At 34.2% G+C, this 19879-nt stretch overlaps 2 protein-coding genes across 3 annotated transcripts; both read left to right on the top strand.

Annotated features, from left to right (window-relative positions):
* Positions 1–1320: 1320 nt before the first annotated feature.
* LOC127098158 (protein NETWORKED 1A) lies at positions 1321–8140 on the top strand. Of its 2 annotated transcripts, none has more exons than XM_051036668.1 (5): positions 1321–1465; positions 2128–2207; positions 2305–2520; positions 2632–6737; positions 6845–8140. In XM_051036668.1, exons 3-5 carry the CDS (start codon positions 2418–2420, stop codon positions 7931–7933), a joined length of 5298 nt encoding a protein of 1765 aa, XP_050892625.1. In that variant the 5' UTR covers positions 1321–1465; positions 2128–2207; positions 2305–2417; the 3' UTR covers positions 7934–8140. The 2 variants fall into 2 exon arrangements, with proteins under 2 accessions (XP_050892625.1, XP_050892624.1); XM_051036667.1 differs by having other exon boundaries at positions 1420–1661.
* A 201-nt stretch (positions 8141–8341) lies between these two features.
* Positions 8342–8921, top strand: LOC127098159 (uncharacterized). The gene has a single exon (XM_051036669.1). It carries the CDS (start codon positions 8346–8348, stop codon positions 8919–8921), a length of 576 nt encoding a protein of 191 aa, XP_050892626.1. The 5' UTR covers positions 8342–8345.
* The last annotated feature ends 10958 nt before the right edge of the window (positions 8922–19879 follow it).

Raw genomic sequence — 19879 nt, 5'->3', positions numbered from 1 at the left:
AGTCAATGTACAATTTTTAAAATATTTTTTTTAATTATATCTTAATAACACAATTTAGCATGTTTTTAAAATATTTTATGGCTGGTGTAAATTCAAAGAAAAAATAATTATTTTATCCTTTCCAAAATCTTTCTTCCAAGTATACTCAAAATATTATAATAACAAATATATTTTCAATTACTATTAACCAAAAAAAGATCATTTTATAACTTATTAACATGGTTTATATTATCTTAAAAATTCTGATTAGGACATCACCTTTAGTTTATGAAAAAGAATGGAATTAATGACCTATAAAAACAAAACAGCTTTTTATTAAATTAAAATTTTGATATTTGACTACCCTTTTTTGTTTTTGAAAAAAAATGTAAGCATAGAGAAAGAAAACCGTTGGCTTGAAACATCAACTCAAAAGTGCTTCTAAAAAAATACAACTAAAATAATTGGTAAAGAACACAGCTGAAATTATTAAGAAAAGCTTGAATATTATCCAATTAAAGATGCTATATTAAAGTAAGCAAATTCAAATCCTCTAATATTTAATAAAAGTCAATTTACAAAATTCCAAGTATCTACTTATATTCAAATTTAATATTATATTTAATAAAAAAAAGGCCAATACTATTATTAATAGTGAAAAGAAAATTATTAGAAAATTATCTTCCATACAAAAAAAAAATCAAGAAATGATTCTTAATAGTGAAAAGAAAATCAAGAAATAATCAAGAAATAACTATTGGGTCAAAAAATAAAAGAAAAAGTTATATCATTATATCCTAATTAGCATAAGTTACTTTATCTTTTTAGATTTTTATCTGATTTGTTATTTAAATATAAATTTTAAATTGTACTATATGATATGAATTTATATATGCTTACATTATTAAAGTTTGTGTATATATATAAAAAAATTAAAGTTTACTTTTACTAAAACGAGTTTACATATAATTCAGTAACCAATAGTTTACACATTGTATTTGATTGTACCAAAAAGATATTTTTTTTGAAAAAAGAAAATATTGATTTAAAATGGAATTAAAAAAAAGAAGAAAGATATTAAAAGAATAAGGGTAGATTAGTAATTTGACCAAACATATATTATTAAAAATCGAAAATAACTATGAAGGACATGTTAAAACCTGACGTTAACGTTGTTGTTCCTTAATTAATCCAAATAAACCAGTTTAACCAAAAATAATCATAGTATTGAATTACATAATCTCATTAGGATACAGTATTTTAATACTGAGTTAAACAAAAAGATTACGATAAGTAATGTCTTAAACCTGAGAAATTATCCAAATTCAAATTTATTATTCTCGCTCTGAAAAAAATCTCGTCTTTTTTTTTTTTTTTACGGTTAACGAGTCATCAGTGTTGTCAGAACATAATTCCAAAGAACCCACTATCTAGAGAGAGAGAAAATGCCACTTTTTGCGACCTATTGATAGAGAGAGAAAATGAGGTAAAGAAGGTTTTCTATTCTATTCAGCTGCTAGTGAAGTTAACATTGCTAGATTTCATTGTTTTTGGGTGTGGAGGGTGTAATAGAGATCAAAGTTTGGTGCTTTTTGTGATTCTCTTCATACCCATTTGATTATTTTTTTTATGTTTTTGGATCTTCAGTTTGGATTTTGTTGATCAGTGTTTGTTTTCACTTGGTAAGTTTTGGATCTCGTTTTGAGTTTCATTTTGCATTTGTTTGAAGTTTGTGCTTTTGCTGAGGTTTTCCAATGTTTGTGTCTTCCTCGTAGTTCATATTATGAATACTGTCTTTTGTTTTGATGTCATGTCACTGTTTCTTGCTTTTCTTTGTTGTAATGTAACCTTTTTTAAGATTTCTTGTTTCTTTTTCTCTTCACCCTCTTGATGTCATTGTTCACCAGAAACATTTTTGTTTTGTTTTGCTTTGTTTTAGATAAAAAAAGGAAAAAAATAATTGAATAATAGTTTTTGTATATTTGATTCTACCAATGCTGGTAATTATTTTTTTTTGTTGAGTAATTTGATGTTTGAGATTTTTGCTGTTCTTGTTCCGGATCTCTTGGTTTCTGCTAAAAAGGTAGTTGTTTTAATGTATGTTGTTTCTTCTTTTTGTTCTTATTTTGTCTCTTTTTTTTTTTACAGTTATCTTGATTTTGAATTGTTGGAGCTGGTGGAACATACAATTATAGTAGTAACAAGAAGATATTAGAGCGGTGTTTGAGGTAATGCGGCATTAGACTAAAGTTAAACGATGAAAGTAAAAGTTGAATTTCATGAATCTGAGTCTAATGGATTACATATTTGGTGTTTTCTTATCAGATAAGACCTTGGTGGTGGAAATTTAATACGGATAGTCGGGACTGGATTCATTATCGGATCTTTGCAGTTTTGCTAAATCCAAACCAGCTTTGGTGTTGTTATTTGCTGGAGCTATGGCGGCCTTGTTGCATTCTGACTCGAGGCGATTATATTCGTGGTGGTGGGATAGTCATATTAGCCCGAAGAATTCTAAATGGCTTCAGGAAAATCTTACTGGTACGAATTCATATTTTTAAGCTAAAGTTTGTTTCATATAAGTACATTAATTTATTGTGAAATTCTACGGTTTTGTAACGTTTAAGAGATGATTTTATGTGTTTTCGGCAGACATGGATGCGAAAGTCAAAGCAATGATCAAGCTTATTGAAGAGGATGCAGACTCGTTTGCGAGAAGGGCGGAGATGTACTATAAGAAGCGGCCGGAACTCATGAAATTAGTTGAGGAGTTCTACCGAGCATACCGTGCGTTAGCAGAGAGATACAATCATGCAACGGGAGAGCTACGTCAGGCTCATAGAACGATGGCAGAAGTGTTTCCTAACCAAGAACATTTTCTGCTGAATGACGACTCGCCGTGTAGTTCTTCGGGTGAGCCGCACACGCCGGAAATGCCGCATCCGATTCGTACATTTTTAGATCAAGCTGACGGACAGAAAGATGCGTTAGGTATAAGCAGAAAGGGTCTAAAGCAGCTGAATGAGATCTTTGGGTTTTCTCCGTTATCGGCTGAAAAACAGGATGCGAAGGTCCAGAACAATTCTGAGTGTGACTCTGAGAATGCGGGGAGAGCAGAAATTGAACTCGAAGCCTTACGGAAAACTCTAGCTGATGTACAGCTTGACAAAGATTCTATCCTTCTTCAGTATCAGAAGAGTTTGGAGAGTTTATCTGAATTGGAAAAAGAGCTTAATAAGGCGAGAAATATTTCTGAAGGCCTTGACGAACAAGCAAGCAAAGCGGAAATTGAAATCGGAATATTGAAGGAAGCCCTAGCAGAGCTAAAGTCCGAGAAGGATGCTGGTCTAGTTCAATACGACCAATGTCTGGAAAGGATAGCTAGCCTGGAGGCTATGTTATCTTTGGCTCAGCTGGAAGCAAAGGGGCATGATGAAAGGGCGGCTAAAGCCGAAACCGAATCTAAAACTCTCAAGGAAGAACTTGCCAGGCTGGAAGCTGAGAAGGATGCTGGCCGTCTTCAGTATGAAAAATCTCTTGAAAAGATATCGGTTTTGGAGTCTAAAATTAACCTTGCCGAGAAGAATTCAAGGATCCTAACCGAGCAAATTGAAAGAGCGGAGTCCGAAGTTAAAGCGTTGAGGGAAAAGGTTACCGAATTGAATGAAGAGAAAGAAGCTGTAGCTCTCATGTACAAGCAATGCTTGGAGAAATTATCTTCAATGGAGAGTGAAATTTTGCATGCTCATGAAACTTCTGAACGACTGAGTAGAGAAATTGAGCTAGGCACTGAAAAACTAAAGACTGCGGAAAAAAACTGTGACACGTTGGAGAAATCGAATCAATCTCTTCAGCTAGAGGCCGACAATCTAGTGCAGAAGATTTCCATCAAAGATCGAGAGCTTCTAGAGAAGCATAATGAGTTTGAGAGGATGCAGACTCTGATGCAGGAAGAGCATTCTCGATTTCTTCAAATTGAATCAACGTTGCATACTCTGCAAAAATCGTACTCTCAGTCACAAGACGAGCAAAGATCTCTTGCCTTGGAGCTTAAACACGGGCTTCAACTGTTGGAGGACTTGGAACTTTCGAAAAAAGGTTTTAAAGAAGAAATGCAACATATTGTGGAAGAAAACAAGACTTTGCATGTTCTTAACTTCGCAGCCACCGGAACCGTAAAAGATCAGCAAATGGAAATTTCCAAGTTGAAAGAGATCAAAGAGAATCTGGAACGGGAGTTTGTTGTGAAAGTTGAAGAAAGCAATCACCTCCTACATGAATCTCATCAAATAAAGGACGAGATCCATGGCTTGAATAATAGATACCGGGCGATACTGGAAGATCTAGAGTCTGTAGGTTTGAATCCGAAATGTTTTGCGGCGTCTGTGATGGATTTACAAAAGGAGAACTCAAAACTAAAGGAGGTATGCAAATTCGAACAAGACGAGAAAGAAGCTCTTCGTGAAAAGTCAAAGGATATGGATAAACTTTTGAATGAAAAAGTCGTCATGCAATGTTCCATATCAAGTTTGAATGATGAGGTAAATGGACTGAGAGATACAGTGAAGAAATTTAAAGAGTCGTGCGATGTTCTGAAGGAAGAAAAATCCGGTCTTGTTGGTGAGAAATCGGCTTTATTGTCACAGTTGCAAATTATAACCGAAAGCATGCAGAAGTTAATGGAGAAGAATGCCTTGCTGGAAAATTCCCTCTCTGATTCAAAGATTGAGCTTGAGGGTTTAAGGGCTAAATCAAGTAGCTTGGAAGAATTCTGCAATTTGCTGAATAACGAGAAGTGTAATCTTCTTAAGGAAAGGACCGTTCTGGTATCTCAATTGGAGAGCGTTGAAGAGAAATTAAGTAACCTTGAAAAAAGGTTTACGAAACTCGAGGAAAAGTATTCTTACATGGAGAAAGACAAAGAAAGCAAAGCTAATCAAGTAGAAGAACTTCACGTTTTGCTTTCGGCACAAAAAGCAAAGCATGCTAATCATAAACATTCAAGTGAATCCCGATTGGCGAATTTGGAGAATCTCGTTCTTCGGCTACAAGAAGAGCGCCAGTTGGGGAAGGTAGAATTTGAACAAGAACTTGATAAAGCTGTAAATGCTCAAGTTGAGATGTTTATTTTGCAAAAATGTATGGAAGACTTGGAGCAGAAGAATATGGGCTTATTATTTGAATGTCAAAAACATGTTGAGGCATCGAAGTTTTCCGAGAAAGTTATTTCCGAGTTGGAGGGTGAAAACCTTATGCAACAGATGGAGGTAGAGTTCTTGCTCGAAGAAATTAGAAAATTCAAAATTGGGATTCATCAAGTGTTCGGGGCTCTTCAGGTTGATCCGGATAGGAGACACAACAAAGGTTTCAAGCAAGAAGAAATTTCCGTATCACATATTTTGAACAATATTGAAGGCTTGAAAGGTTCTCTTGTGAAAACTCAGGAAGAGAAGCTGCAACTATTTTTAGAAAATTCTGTCCTCGTGACGGTACTTTCGCAGCAAGAATATGAGGGAAAAGAACTGGATTCCAAGAAAACGATCCTTGAGCAGGAGTTTGAGAACACAAGTGAGAAGAATGTGATGTTGCAGAAAGTTAAGCTTGAACTACTGGAGATGAACGAGCAACTGAGGTCTGAACTGACTGAGGGAGAAGAAAGGGAGAATGCGTTGAAATCTGAAATGGAGGCTCTTCGTATGAAATCGGTAGATTTGCAGAAAACAAATGTTATGTTTCAGGAAGAAAATCGTAAGGTGCTTGAGGAGAAAAATTCGCTAATCAAGAGTGTTTCGGAACTCAAAGATGCAAAGTCTGCTGTTGAGGATGAGAACAGTGCGATGTTCGATGAGGCACTGAATCTAAAAAGCCTTAGCCTGGTTTATGAGAGCTTTTTCATTGAGAAGGTCTTAGAACAAAAAGAACTTTCCGAACATCTGACTGATCTTCACAGCATGAACAACAACCTCAAACAGGAGCTTGGTCTGTTAAGAGAACAGTTTGAGGCGAAAGAAGCAGAGAATGTTTATCTGAAAGAGACAGTTGAGGCTATGGATGAAGATCTGCGAGAAGCCAAAATGGCAAATGTTGACTTAAGTCATCAAGTTCAAAGTTCAGAGAATCTTCTTATGAAGAAGAAAACAGAACTGTTTGAAAAAGAAGAAAGGCTAAAGGCCGTGGAAATGTTGAATGCGGAGTTTTGCAGAAACATTGAAAAACTGAAAACGGAGCAACAAGAATCAAGCTTGATCAATGAAAATCTTGAAAAGCAGATTCTTGAACTATCAGAAGGTTGCATGAATCACAAAAAAGAAATCGAACTCCTCAACGAAGCAAATAGAAGTGTCCTATCAGAGATGAGATTATTACACCAAGAAGTGGAACAACAGAAGGCTAGAGAAAAAACATTGAGTTCAGAGCTGATGGATAAAACAAACGAATTTCAACTTTGGGAGGCTGAGGCTGCTACGTTCTATTTCGATCTTCAGATTTCATCCATTAGTGAAGCGTTGTTGGAAAATAAGGTGAATGAGCTTACCGGGGTTTGCACGAGACTTCAAGATGAGAGTGCTGCGAAGAGCTTGGAGATTGAAAAAATGACAGAAAGAGTCGGTTTTCTGGAAAGTGAAGTTGGAGGACTGAAGGGTCATTTGTCTACTTATGCTCCGGTCATTCGTTCTTTGGAAGAGGATTTTGCTTCTTTAGAGCATACTGTTTTTCCAACAAATAAAGCATCCTCTGTATGCAAGCAAGAACAAAAGGTAGAATTCTGTTATGTACTTTGGTTTTGGTCTTCCTCTTGTCTTGTTGAATGGGCATTTGAAGATTGTGTATTCTACTTATTCTTGTTTGTCATTAATGTTTCCAGGTTGCAGTAGAAAACGTCAATCCCGGTGTAACAGAAAACGAGATACCGGATGGCGTTTCAGATTTGATAGGCTTGAAGGCAAGGATTAGAGCAGTTGAAAGGCGTGTCAAGAAAGAAAATCTAACCACTAAAGCCAATTCAGGAAAAGACTACAGAAAAGTAGAGAAGGTACTCAAGGACGAGAACATGTTCGATCTCAACACATGGAGAACGAAGTCCGAAAATGGATCGCTGATGAAAGATATTCCTCTCGATCAAATATCAGACAATCCAGCTTCTAAGAATTGCAGGAGGAAGAATAGCGGTACTGATGATGGGATGCTTGAATTATGGGAAACTGCTGAACATGATTGCTTTGATGACGGTTTGATGGTTCGTGAAGCAATGAAAAGAAATTCTGATCCAACCGAGGACATTGTTACATGCCATGAGTCGGACAACAATTCAGGAAGATGTATGAACACCTCGTCAGAATTGGAGGCTGAAAAGGAATTGGTTGTTGACAAGCTTCACATGTTGAAAAGCATAAAAGACAGAACTCAAGATGGCAAAAGGAGAAAGCTATTGGAGAGGCTTGCATCGGACGCGCAGAAACTGAACGTTCTTAAGATGACCGTGCAAGATTTCCGAACAAAAATGGAGACAAAGAAGAGAAGTGGCAAGAAGGGAGACAACACCGAATACGAAACGGTTAAAAGACAAATTGAAGATCTTGATGGAGCTGTCATAAAATTAGCAGATACTAATGATCAACTTACAAAAGAGATCAAACAGAGTGTTCCGTCTTCGAGCAGGGAGACTTCGGCGGAGTTGGAAAAAAGTAGACAAAACCAAAGGAAACGAGTGATGGAGCAGGCGCGAAAAGGCTCCGAAGAGATAGGACAATTGCAGTTCGAGGTTCAGAACATGCACTATGTTTTGCTGAAATTGAATGATGAAAAGAAGAACACAGGGAAGAAGAACAAATTCTCAGGAAAAACAGTGGTGTTTCTGAGGGACTTTATTCACATTGGAAAGAAAAGTAGTAGCAAAAAGCACAACAAAGGGTGTTTCTGTGGATCCTCAAAGACTTCAGCTAATGAAGACTAAGTAAATATAGTCTCACTTTGTTGTAAAGTGCTTTTTTTACTTGAGATTTTCTATTCTAATCTAGCTATCAATTCTTAATTTTAGCTTAAGCTTTAGCTTATGTTTTTAGCTTTCAGAAAAACTTGTACTGAGTTACATTTTAGCTGAGAAGTAGTTGTGTGTGACACTCTTATCAAGCATGAATCAGAAAATAAATCAACTTTTTCACTCCTTTTCTTCAATATTGAGTGAATATAGTATTTATAAAATAGTTTTTGACTTTTGCAAATTCCAAAGTATAACAATGAAATTGTTAAAAAATAATAAACCAGTTTTTAGAATGGCTTCATGATTTTCCTAACTTTACCTATTCTTGTAGTTCTATGGTCATTTTCAAAAATTAATAATCCTCTCAGCAACCAAATTTCAACGCATGATGGAAGGAATTACAAGCTTTTCTAAATCTGATGCTAAAGAAGAGTGTGTTGAAGTTGACTTAACCCAAATCACTCTTCGACCCATTGTTCTTTCTGATCTTGAAGATCTTATGTTGTGGACCAGTGATGAAAAAGTGGCCAAGTACTGCACTTGGGAGCCTTATACAAACAAAGAATATGGCATCAACTTCATCCAAAACATAGCAAGCAAGTCTCTATGGTTCAGAGCAATTTGCCTCCGAGATCATGCAATCGGATGTATCGATCTCCGGTCGAGTTCGGGTAGATGCATGGACAGGTCTGCTGAACTTGGTTATGCTCTGAGCTCTAAGTATTGGAGCAAAGGAATTGCAACACTTGTTGTGAAACAAGTGATTGAAGTGGCATTTAAGGAGTTTTCATACTTGGAGAGGCTTGAATCTCGAGTTGATGTCGAAAATGTGGCTTCTCAAAGGGTGTTGGAAAAAGCTGGTTTTCAGAGAGAGGGAATTCTCAGGAAATATCTCTTCATCAAGGGAAAAAGCAGAGATATGGTCATGTTTAGTGTTTTATCAAATGATTTTCAAGTTTGATTTGCTTTCGAACATGTCAATATTGTGCTGTGATATCGAAAATGTAAAAATAAGTATAATGCAATGCGGACCAAAGATTTAAATCTTCATTCTCTAATATGTATGCTCCGTCCCACTCTGTTTTTTTTGGTATGAGGATTAACATAATTTTATGCATTTTTAGACCTATAAGATGCCGTGTCCGCATGCACGCTCCGCCTCATCCACACATTTGTGCAGGATGAGTTAAGGTTTTAGGTCCGCACCCTTAACTATGTTTGCCCTACCGCGCTCCGTTTTTTGCGGATTTTTGAGGGGCGGGTCTAAACTGAACGAACATGCCTGTTCGCTACCCCTAATCCTAATTAGTATCTTGTGTATATAAAAAATTTTAAGTTTATTTTACTTAAAGGAATTTATATATAATTCAGTAGTCAATAATTTACAATATTCAAATATGAGATCAATTACTATGCAGTGTCATTATAAAAAGTTTTACATTGTCAATTTTTCATTATCATTCGTTTGCATTATTTTATAGGTAATTAAAATAAAAGTAATTTTTTTACAATATTCAGCGTCTATAATTAAGTGACGATATAAAATCTTTTTACATTATCAAGACATTTCAATTAAATTTTTCAAACATTGTATTTGCGTACACCAATTATTTGAAAGCACCAATAGGATATTTTTTATAAAAGAATATATTGATTATAAAGTGGAGTAAAAAAAAAAGTAAGAATTAAATCGTCTTATAGTTAGCAAAAAAATTGTTTTCTTATTTATTTTTTTAAATAATCTCTAAAAAAAAATTATAAACAATAGGAATTTTGGCATTAAAAAGAAGTATCAGGGGTTCTAACCCTTATATAACCAAGACACCAAGGAGACAACCAAACAATAAAACAAATCACCAACAACCAACCATAAAAAAACCTACTCCCAACAAGTCTTAGGATTATTACACCAATCAATCCAAGAGATGTTTCTCTTGTTTCCTATAATAAAACTCTAACACATCCAAACTTATAAGAGTATTACCTTTAAAAATAATGGAATTCCTACGAGACCAAATGAACTAACAAAAGGCAAAACCAAAACACAAAAAAGAGATGGAAGAATTTAATTTTTGGAGTCTCACCAACAAAGATCCCCTAATTTACATAGCATCAACACCAATCCACAAGCAAAATTTATTCCATAAAATATTAGAAAAAGAACAAGAATAAAACAAGTGCTCCACATCCCCCTCTTTCAAAAAAACACAAGGGACAAACCACATTATGAGCACCTTCGATAATTCCTCACTTAGCTAATTCCATTATAGTTGGCATCATGTTAAGAAATTAGTCTCTAACAAAAAATAAGGACTTTGGACTTTACTAGAAACTTTATATTTCCATAAACAAGCTAACGCTTTAACTTTTAGAGGTTCCAAAATAGACTATGAAAAATAAGCTTTGTAAATCTTATAACAATCTTTAATCGAAAATCCATATTTATTCCTCCACACAAAATGACTATTAACACGAGACTTAGGCTCCACCCCACTCAAAATCAAAAGAAGATCCTAAAAGAAAAGCACCATTGCCACTCAAGACCACTCCATTGAAACCAATGTCCTACACCCAACAATTGTTGGACCAAGCCCCCGCCTCTCCCACTTTAAGTCGATACTTGGGAAAATTTCGAAAAAAGAGGGGAATAAGACATTAAAAGAAGAGGATCCTAGCGAACTATGTCTCCAAAAATCTAAAGACTTCCCATTTCCAAGTTTACAAGAGTTGGAAGAGGAAAACCAATTAAAATGAGAGGATATATCCATGTGTTCCCCGATATAGCACAAGTCCTACCACCACAAAGACGCCTTCCTACCCAAACACACTCCACCTAAAACCTCTCACTTCGCATTACCATACCTACAAGAAAGAAGATCGGACCACAAAAAAGAATACTCATTTAGAATCCTACATTTCCACTTACATAACAAAGAAAGATTGAACAAACCACAATGTTTAACCCCTAAATTTCCTTCCTCCTTAGATAAACAAATAGAGTCCCAACTTACCCAACTAATATTTTTAATATCATCGCCCCCTGCCCATAAAAACTCCCTTTAAATCTTTATGATCTGATTAATGATCACCTTATGAGCCTTGTAGAAAGAGAAAAAAAGATGGGCATATTGGATAAAATGGAATTTAAAAGAACCATCCTACCTCCAATAGATAAGAATCTATTATTCCACGCCGCCAACCTTATTTTAAACTTAGAAATAATCGGAGACCATACATATTTTCTTATAATTCAAGAAACATGAAGGGAATCGAACCGAAACCACAAGACAAAATAGTTGTGGCCGCCTAAAAAATAAGAGTCAAGATTAAGACCACACAAGTTGCTTTTGGACAAATTCAACCGAAGACCCAAAACCAACTCAAATCCTCTAAGAAAGGTATTGATGGTCCAAATATTATTCCAAGATCCCTCTCCAATCAAAATAGTAGTATCCGCAAATTGTAACAATTCAAAATGATTAGAATCATTAAAGTGGAAGCCTTCAAACTCCCCCAAAGGAACTGCTTGGTGCATTAAACCGGAAAAACCTTCTGCCGCTAAAAGAAAAAGGAAAGGAGAAAGGGTATCCCCTTGTCTTAAAACTCTAGTCACTTTTAAATCCATAATTGGACTCCCATTAACAAGAACAACCATAGAGCTATTAAACACCATAGCTTTCATCCATCCACACCACTTCACACCAAACCCCATACTTCCCAACATACTTCTAAGAAAATCCCACAAAACACAATCATAAACCTTTTCAAAATCCACTTTAATCAACATACACCTCCTATTTTTCCTCTTACCAAATTCCACCACCTCATTCAAAACTAAAACACCATCCAACATTTTTCTATTAGCAACAATAGCAGTTTGAAACTTCGAAATAAGCTTGGGAATCACCACCTTCAATCTAGTTGCCAAAAGCTTACTAAAATCTTACACACACTTGCCACTAAGAAAATAAGCCTAAATTCATCAAGAGACTAAGGATGATCCATTTTAGTAATTAATGTAATGAAAGATATCGTAATCTCTTTTGGCACTCGAGAACCACGATAAAACTCCTCCACCACTTTTAAAAGATCCTCATTCACAAAGTCCCAACAAGCTCTATAGAAACTCATGTTAAAACCATCAGGATCAGGGCTTTTATCCCCAACTCCCTCCCAAATAACCGCCTTTAAATCCTCCAAAGAAAAAGGACCCTTAAGCAAAGCCCCATCCACATCATTCAAGCATCGGAAAGTAGTATCTGCTAATAAAGGTCTTCTATAAACTGATTTTTGAAATCTAGAATCAAAATGATTATTTACCTCTTTTTCACATCATCCAACTTATCCATCCACCTGTTCACTGTATTGATCCCCAAAACATTATTCCTTCTAAACATTTGATTCATAGCTTTATGGAAGAACTTAGAATTAAAATCCCCTTCAACTAACCAATTTTTCCTAGCCTTATGTTTGAGCATGCTCTTCTTATCAAAACTCGAGCACTACACATGGTTTGTAGAAATAGATCTCTTGAGATCCATCGCATCAACATCCAAGACACCTTCATTAGCCACCTCGAAATCCAAAGCATTCAACTCCTTAATTGTCTCTTCCACATCTAAATCCAAAATCCCAAATACTTATATATTCCAAATTCTAGATTTATCTTTAAGCAACTTAAGCTTTTTTTTGAAAGAGTAAAAAAAATTCAAGTCACATCCAAAATTTTCCAAACATTCGAAACAAAAGAAAGAAACTTCGGGTGTTAAATCCAACAATTAAAAAACTTAATAGGCTTTGGCCCCAATTATTAGAATTTCCTTTGATCCAAATGGGACAATGATTAAAAAAAAAATGTCCCACCATTTGTCCTTCGACCTTCCACTTAACAACCAACTCTTCAGATGATAATAATTTATCCAACCTACTCATCATCTTACCACTTAAATTAAAACAAGTGAAGTTGTTCCCCATCAAGGGAATATCAAACAACTTCACCCCCTCAATAAACTCATTGAACTCAACTCTTTCACCATTATTCACTAAAGATGAAATGTCTTTCCTCTCATTCTCCTTCTTGATAACTTTAAAATCCCCCTAATGTACCATATTCCGCCCACAAAATTACTTTTGTAATCAAGTAATTCTTTCCACAACTTCCTCTTCAAACGAATTATGCAAGAAGAATACACATTCAAAATATTATAGTTTCCTCCTTTCCAACCTACCTTGATACCAACAAATCCTTCATCAATAAATATGAAGAAGAAAAAAAGTCAAAAAGACATTTCTTCCACATAATAAGTAAACTCTCCGATATAAGACCATTCCACCTCCTTATTCCACCACAAAGCAAACACTAAATTGTCATCAACCACCTCAACATTAGTTTCTTAAATGAAGCATACATCAAAATCTTCTCTCCTAATTAAATGAGTTAAACGCTTTCTTTTGATCAAACTACCATGCCCTCTAATATTGTAAGAAAGAATATTCATCACAAATCTAAATGTTGATTTTTTTTTATATTCATCCACTGTTAAAATTTGCAATTTTAACATTCAATAATTATTTATAAAGAAATACAAAAACGAAACAAAAGTTAAAAACTCGTTAAAGTTATTTACATGTTTAAGCCAAAAAATAAATATTAAAACAATAAAGTTAAATTAATAAATTTGAACTATCGTAAGTATTAATAAAAATTCAAAAATAATGGTGAAGCACATTAAATAAACCAAATTAAACAAAAAACATAACCATAGCATTAAATTACATTTATTATTCTCACTCTGAAGGAAAAAAAATATCATTTTTTTATAGTTATAGTTATAGTTTGTGTGTGTGTGTATGTGTGTGTGCGCGCGCGTCCGTGAGTGTGTGCGTGCGTGTGCGTGTGTGTGTGTGTGTGCGCGTGAGTGCGTGCGTGTGTGTGTGTGTGTGTGCGTGTGTGCGTGTGTGTGTGTGTGTGTGTGTGTGTGCATGCATGCGTGCGTGCGTGTGTGTGTCTGTGTGTGCGTGCGTGAGTGAGTGTGTGCGTGCGTGTGTGTGAGTGCGTGCATGTGTGTATGTGCGTGTGTGTGCGTGTGCGCGCGTGTGTGTATGTGTGTGTGTGTGTGTGTGTGTGCGTATGTGTGTGTGTGTGTGCCTGCGTGTATGGGTGTGTGTGTGTGGGGGGGTGTGGTGTGTGTGTGCGTGCGTGCATGCCCGCGCGCGCATGTGTGTGTGTGTGTGAGAGAGTGAGAGAGAGAGAGATTTTACGACTTATTGATAGAGAGAGAAAATATGGTAAAGAAAGTGTTTTATTCTATTAAATTTATCGCCGCCACTGAAGCTAACATTACTAGATTTGATTTTTTTAATAGTTTTTCAAATAAAATATCTTAATAATTATATTTCCCTATTATTAACCAAAATACCCATGATTCAAACAAAAAAATCGCATAAAAAAGGAGGTGCCACTGTTAGTGGCGCATGCACTAAAAAGGCATAAATGTATCATAGTCCATGACGCATGCACTACCAATGCGCCAATAGGACTGGTGCATGCACTATAGGCCAAAGAGGAGGCGCCACAACCTCTGACCCTGATGTGTATTGACATTTTTTTAAATTGAATTAAAAGCTAAATAATAATAAGAAAATTTGTGAAATTAAAAAATTAAATACTAATATTATTTGGTTAAAATAAAATTATATGCGGAAAAATCGCCTAGGCATATTTTAACGACCCGTTTTATCATAACGGCCACCAATTCCACACCCCCGCGCATTTCTTTGTAGTTGAGACCTCTGACGATTCCCCTGAGGTGTTTGGTGCATTCCAGGATTCACATGAGGCGTTTAGTGCGAGGTCCATGGGATATTAGTGTTACCCATGAAATCTAGCATCTCTCGTCAGCTATATTGGGATGCGATGTCGTAATCAAGTTTGGTGTTCGTGCTGTCGTAGTTTGGTCTTGTTGGTTGGGTTACAGATGGGCGGGCTGATTGATTGAATTGAAACATTGATTCATTTTTGGAAACGAAGCTATTGTTGTTGTGGTTTTTAATAGGCATGTCTTGGTTATGTGTTTTGACAGTGTGATGTTTGGGTGCTTTGGTGGTGTGATGGGTGCGTGTATGTTGGTTGGGTGTTATGGTTGGATGTGGTGGTATCACATGACTCATCGGTGTTATGGTAAGATATGGTGGCGGCATATGTTGGTTGATTTTGTGTGTGTGTGTGTGTGTGTGTGTGTGACATGAATTTATCGCAGATTTAGGTGTATGTAGTTTGGTAATCATGTTCGGTTAGTTGTTGGGTATATGTGGTTTGATAATGTTGTGGGGTTGGTTGTTGGATGTAGGTGGATTTACAATTTTGTTAGGTTGGTTGTTGGGTGTATGTGGTTTGGTAATATTGTGGGGTTGGTTGTAGGGTGTAGGCAGGTTGACACTTTTGTTGGGTTGGTTGTTGGGTATATGTGTGGTGATAATCATTTTAGACGTATGATGATGAAGCTCGTAGGTGTGGTCGATCAAATACCTCGAATGAGACACAAACTGAGTTGTTGTATCCGATCTATACCAATCCATAAATTTTTTAATTGGTTTAGATTTGTATGGCATGATAGGTTCGTTTATGCCTGTTGATGACGACACTTCCATTGACACCATGCATCCTTAGTGAATTCTCTCCAATCGATAAAATTCCATTGGGTATCGACTTTAAGTTGATGGCATTGCTTGAAACATGTCGGGGGAGCTGAGATTTGTTGAAACATGTTGAACTGCATTTGACATATTGTGCATCTCCACAGTAGTGAAGTTGATGATCGTTGTTTTTGCAGTCCAAACTACAATATCTTCGGGGTTATTAATTTCATAGTCCAGACCCAGATATGATCTCCAGATAAATTGTAGAGGAAAAATATATTATTAGATTAGTAAATTGTAAATATAAAAACTAAATTATCAAAATGATGAGTAGTTTAAAAATAATGCATCGTCTCGTCCAAAGTGATCCAAAAGATTTCAATAGACCATTAGTTAAGAACATTTGTTGTAGTGCATTTAAGTGGTGAAATAGGTGATTGAAATGACATTTAAAGAGTTTTCATATTTGTGGTCAATTTGGTTAAGGATTTTTGAAAGGGAGGGGAGAAATATTTTAAATGAAATGTGTTAGTTTTAATATTTAAAAGGTGGGGGAGGAGATCAAATTCCTTTGTAGAGTGATTTTTCATTTTCCCAAATTAAGATTTTTTGGAGCAGAGGTGAGGGGAGGAGAGGGATGTTAAAATATAATTTATTATATTTAATTTTTTAATAAAAATTATAATTTATTTCTAATAAAATATTAAAAGTTTATGTTTTCTATCACATTTCTCTTCTTCTTCTGTAATATTGTATTTTTTTTTGTGGTTAAAAGTTTGCTTATCACTTAAGTCAATATCATATGTTACAACTATGGTTGCTTTCTTTTTTTTCAAATCAAAATCATTTTTACTTTTATCTTTTCATATAAACTTTATTATTTTCATTATAATTATAATTACTACTCCCTTCATCTCAAAATAATTGTCGCAATTAAAAAAATTATTTGTCCAACATATTTGTCACTTTACCTTACCAATGCAACTTTTATTTTTATTTTTCCATTGTACCCTCTAATTAATACTTTTAATTTATTATTTTCTCACTTTGCATATGACATTTATTTTGGGACAGAGGGAGTATACTTTTTTCCATGTATTTTAATTTATTTTGTTCTTTATTGTATTCGATTATCTTTTAAAATTGTATATTATTATCGTTATGTTTTTACAAAATATTTTATGATATTCTTTAATTGAATACTTATATTTTATTAATAAATTTGTGTTCAAATTATGAATGGTAAATATTATGATTCTTATGACAAATTTAAAAGAATAAAAAAGTAAATTAATTTTAAAATACTTCCTCTACCCTTTTGAACCAAACATAACTAAAATCACTCACCTATAGAGGTTAACGTTGATTCTTTAGCAAAAATGGGTGCTACGACTAGAGATTTCATGACTTATGACGAAGTTCCTGATGTGCTGGTGTTATTGTTGGAAGCTGATAAAGCTGATTGTTTAGATCCGCCTGTTAGGTCGGTTTAGTTTCTTTTTCTTTTGGGTTTTGACCTTCTTTGTTAGCAAAAAAAAATCACTTATCTCCTTTCATATTTTGAACCAAATATTTGTAATTAAAGTCACTCCCCTCTCCATTCATATATCTTGTTATGTTGCCTTGACCGTGAACGGTGCATTATTCTTTTGAATTTGGTACCAACGAATATAATTCCCCCTAAAATAACATTCTCTTTAAGACCTTTCAACCAATCAATACGACCACGAAGAGCGGCTTTTGCTAAAACTCTAGTAGTTTCTTGAAAATTCGCTTCATATATGAAACTTTGAGTGTTCAGATATGGGCAAAAGTATGATTACCATATATAACATAAAATATCCCCCTGATTCTTTCTAATCGAGCCTCTGGATCTATCATTATACCCCTAGAATTAGAAAGAATTACAATTTTCATCCCTACTAAAACTTTCGGAATTTTTAGATAGTTAAAATAAATTCGTAGACCAGGTGTACTAATCCTTTTTTAATTTAAAAAACTTTTAGATGGTCCTTTCCTATTTCTTCTATACCGTAGAGTTAAAACTAAAAAGTATTTGTTGTTTTCTCGATGTTTCCTGACATTTTCAACAAAACCCTCTCGTAAAAGAATTTTTACAATATTTTCAGTGATATTAGTAAGTGCCTAAGTGGTATTTGAACCGTTCTTTTTCTATTCATGTCAGCATTGCGTATCAAGGTTAGTATATCAGCGATAGTATATTTATCCACGATAGATTTTTACTCCTTACTTTCCATATAATCAACGTGCTCCCGTTTTTTTATTTTTTATTTTTTGATTCAATAAAATATCTAATATTGAATATGAAAATAGAATAATACTTTCTATATGTATAGAAAATTTGATTGTAATTAGGATAATGACAATCTCAATATATAATATAGAATATTCTAAAACTAAAAAAAAGATAGAAAGAAAATGAACAAATAACCTATTTGAAACTATATAAATAATTTTATATTGAATTCGAATTCAATTTTTTTTATACAAATAAAATTCTAATTTTTATTTTGAATATAAAATATATATTTCATTCGTATTCTAATTTATTTCCTTCCTATTCAAGTTATAAATAATATATCTATATCATGATCTATTATTATAATATCTCGGAGGCTAATGAAACTATTTTCATGAAATTTAAGTGTCTCAATTCTCGGGCTATTGCGTAAAAATTTCAAGTTCCTTTTGGATTTCCTTCTTTATCAATGAGAACCGCTACATTATCATACGACGTTTTAGTTCTTTACAAGTACGTATAATTGTAGCTCTGATGAAGATCTTTCTAAAGATGAATTTGGCACTACTTTTTTTATTACGGCAATAACAATGTCACCAATATAAGCATATTGTCAATTACTAGCTCCTATGATTCGAAGACACATCAATTTGGCGTTCCACTATTATCGGCTACATTTAAATAGGTTTGAGGTTGAATCATATCATTTTTTCTTATCTTTGAGGCAAAAAGTTAAAGTAAAAAAAATATTATGTGTTAAAAAAACTGGAGAATTGCCTTTTTTCATACTAAAGACTTCTTTCGTTCCAATGATTATTTGGAAAGAATGAATTGAGTTCGTATATGCATTTTGGATGTCGCTATTGAAATCGCATTTCTAGCGATATTTTCTGGGACCCCTCCCATTTCATAAAGTATTTTGCCGAGTTTAATGACAGCGACCCAATATTCAGGTGATCCGTTTCCCGAACCCATACACGGTTTGGTAGGTCTTACTGTAACAGTTTTGTCTGGAAATATGCGTACACATATTTGTCCACCCCGACGAACATTTCGTGACATAACCCGTCGACCTGCTTCTAGTTGTCTAGATGTGATCCAAGCGGGCTCAAATGCCTGAAGAGCATATTTTCCGAAGCAAATTTTATTAACGCGAGAGGTTTTTCCTTTCATTCTTCCTCTATGATGTTTGCGGAATCTCGTTCTTTTTGGGTTATAGTTGATGGTGATTTCTCAATTCTATCTTTATTATAGAATTGTACATGAGATTTTTACCTTATACGACTCCTCGCAAATAAATTGATTGAAAAATTATGAATCAATAAAAAAATAATCAAAATAATATACAATAAAATACATATGTTTAATAAAATAGAAAATGAAATAGAATATAATCACGAGATTTTTTGACATTTAATAGAATCTATCGATCTAATAAAAAAAATTAATCTTGTTTTAATATATAATGAAATATATATTCTTAAAGACCATTTTTACTATCTATATCTAACTAGCTAATATTTTTGGATATAAGGTTCTAACAAATTCATATTTATCTTTTTTATTATAATTATCATATTGGATTGACAAAATTTTCTAAAGTCCAAAAAATCCACATTTTCACGAGTGAATATTGACTCCCTCATTATAAATTGAAGATATAATGTTGAGTTAGTCCAGAACTCCTCCCAAAATAATGAATTCGCCATCTCATCTAATGAATCATTAAGATTTCTAATTTTAATAGAATCTTTTGTATTCACAAGATTCCATCTTTCTCATTGCTTTTCTATTTATGGTTAGGTCTAAATTCTACCATTCAGCCTCTTAAATAATATAACTTATTTTTTATGAGATGACCCATAGACCTTTACATATTATAAGAAATCATATTATAAAGAATTCCTATCAAGGTCAATATTGAGGAATTTGTACCTTCTAATTTTTTATTTTTTCAAGTATGAAAGTAAATGATGAATGTGGTACAAGTAATAAAGGCTCCTTTGGACCCCAATTCCAAA

This window comes from Lathyrus oleraceus, chromosome 6 (genome assembly GCF_024323335.1).
Source record: "Lathyrus oleraceus cultivar Zhongwan6 chromosome 6, CAAS_Psat_ZW6_1.0, whole genome shotgun sequence".
NCBI classification, from domain to species: domain Eukaryota; kingdom Viridiplantae; phylum Streptophyta; class Magnoliopsida; order Fabales; family Fabaceae; genus Lathyrus; species Lathyrus oleraceus.
This window is presented reverse-complemented; position numbering and strand designations above follow the sequence as displayed.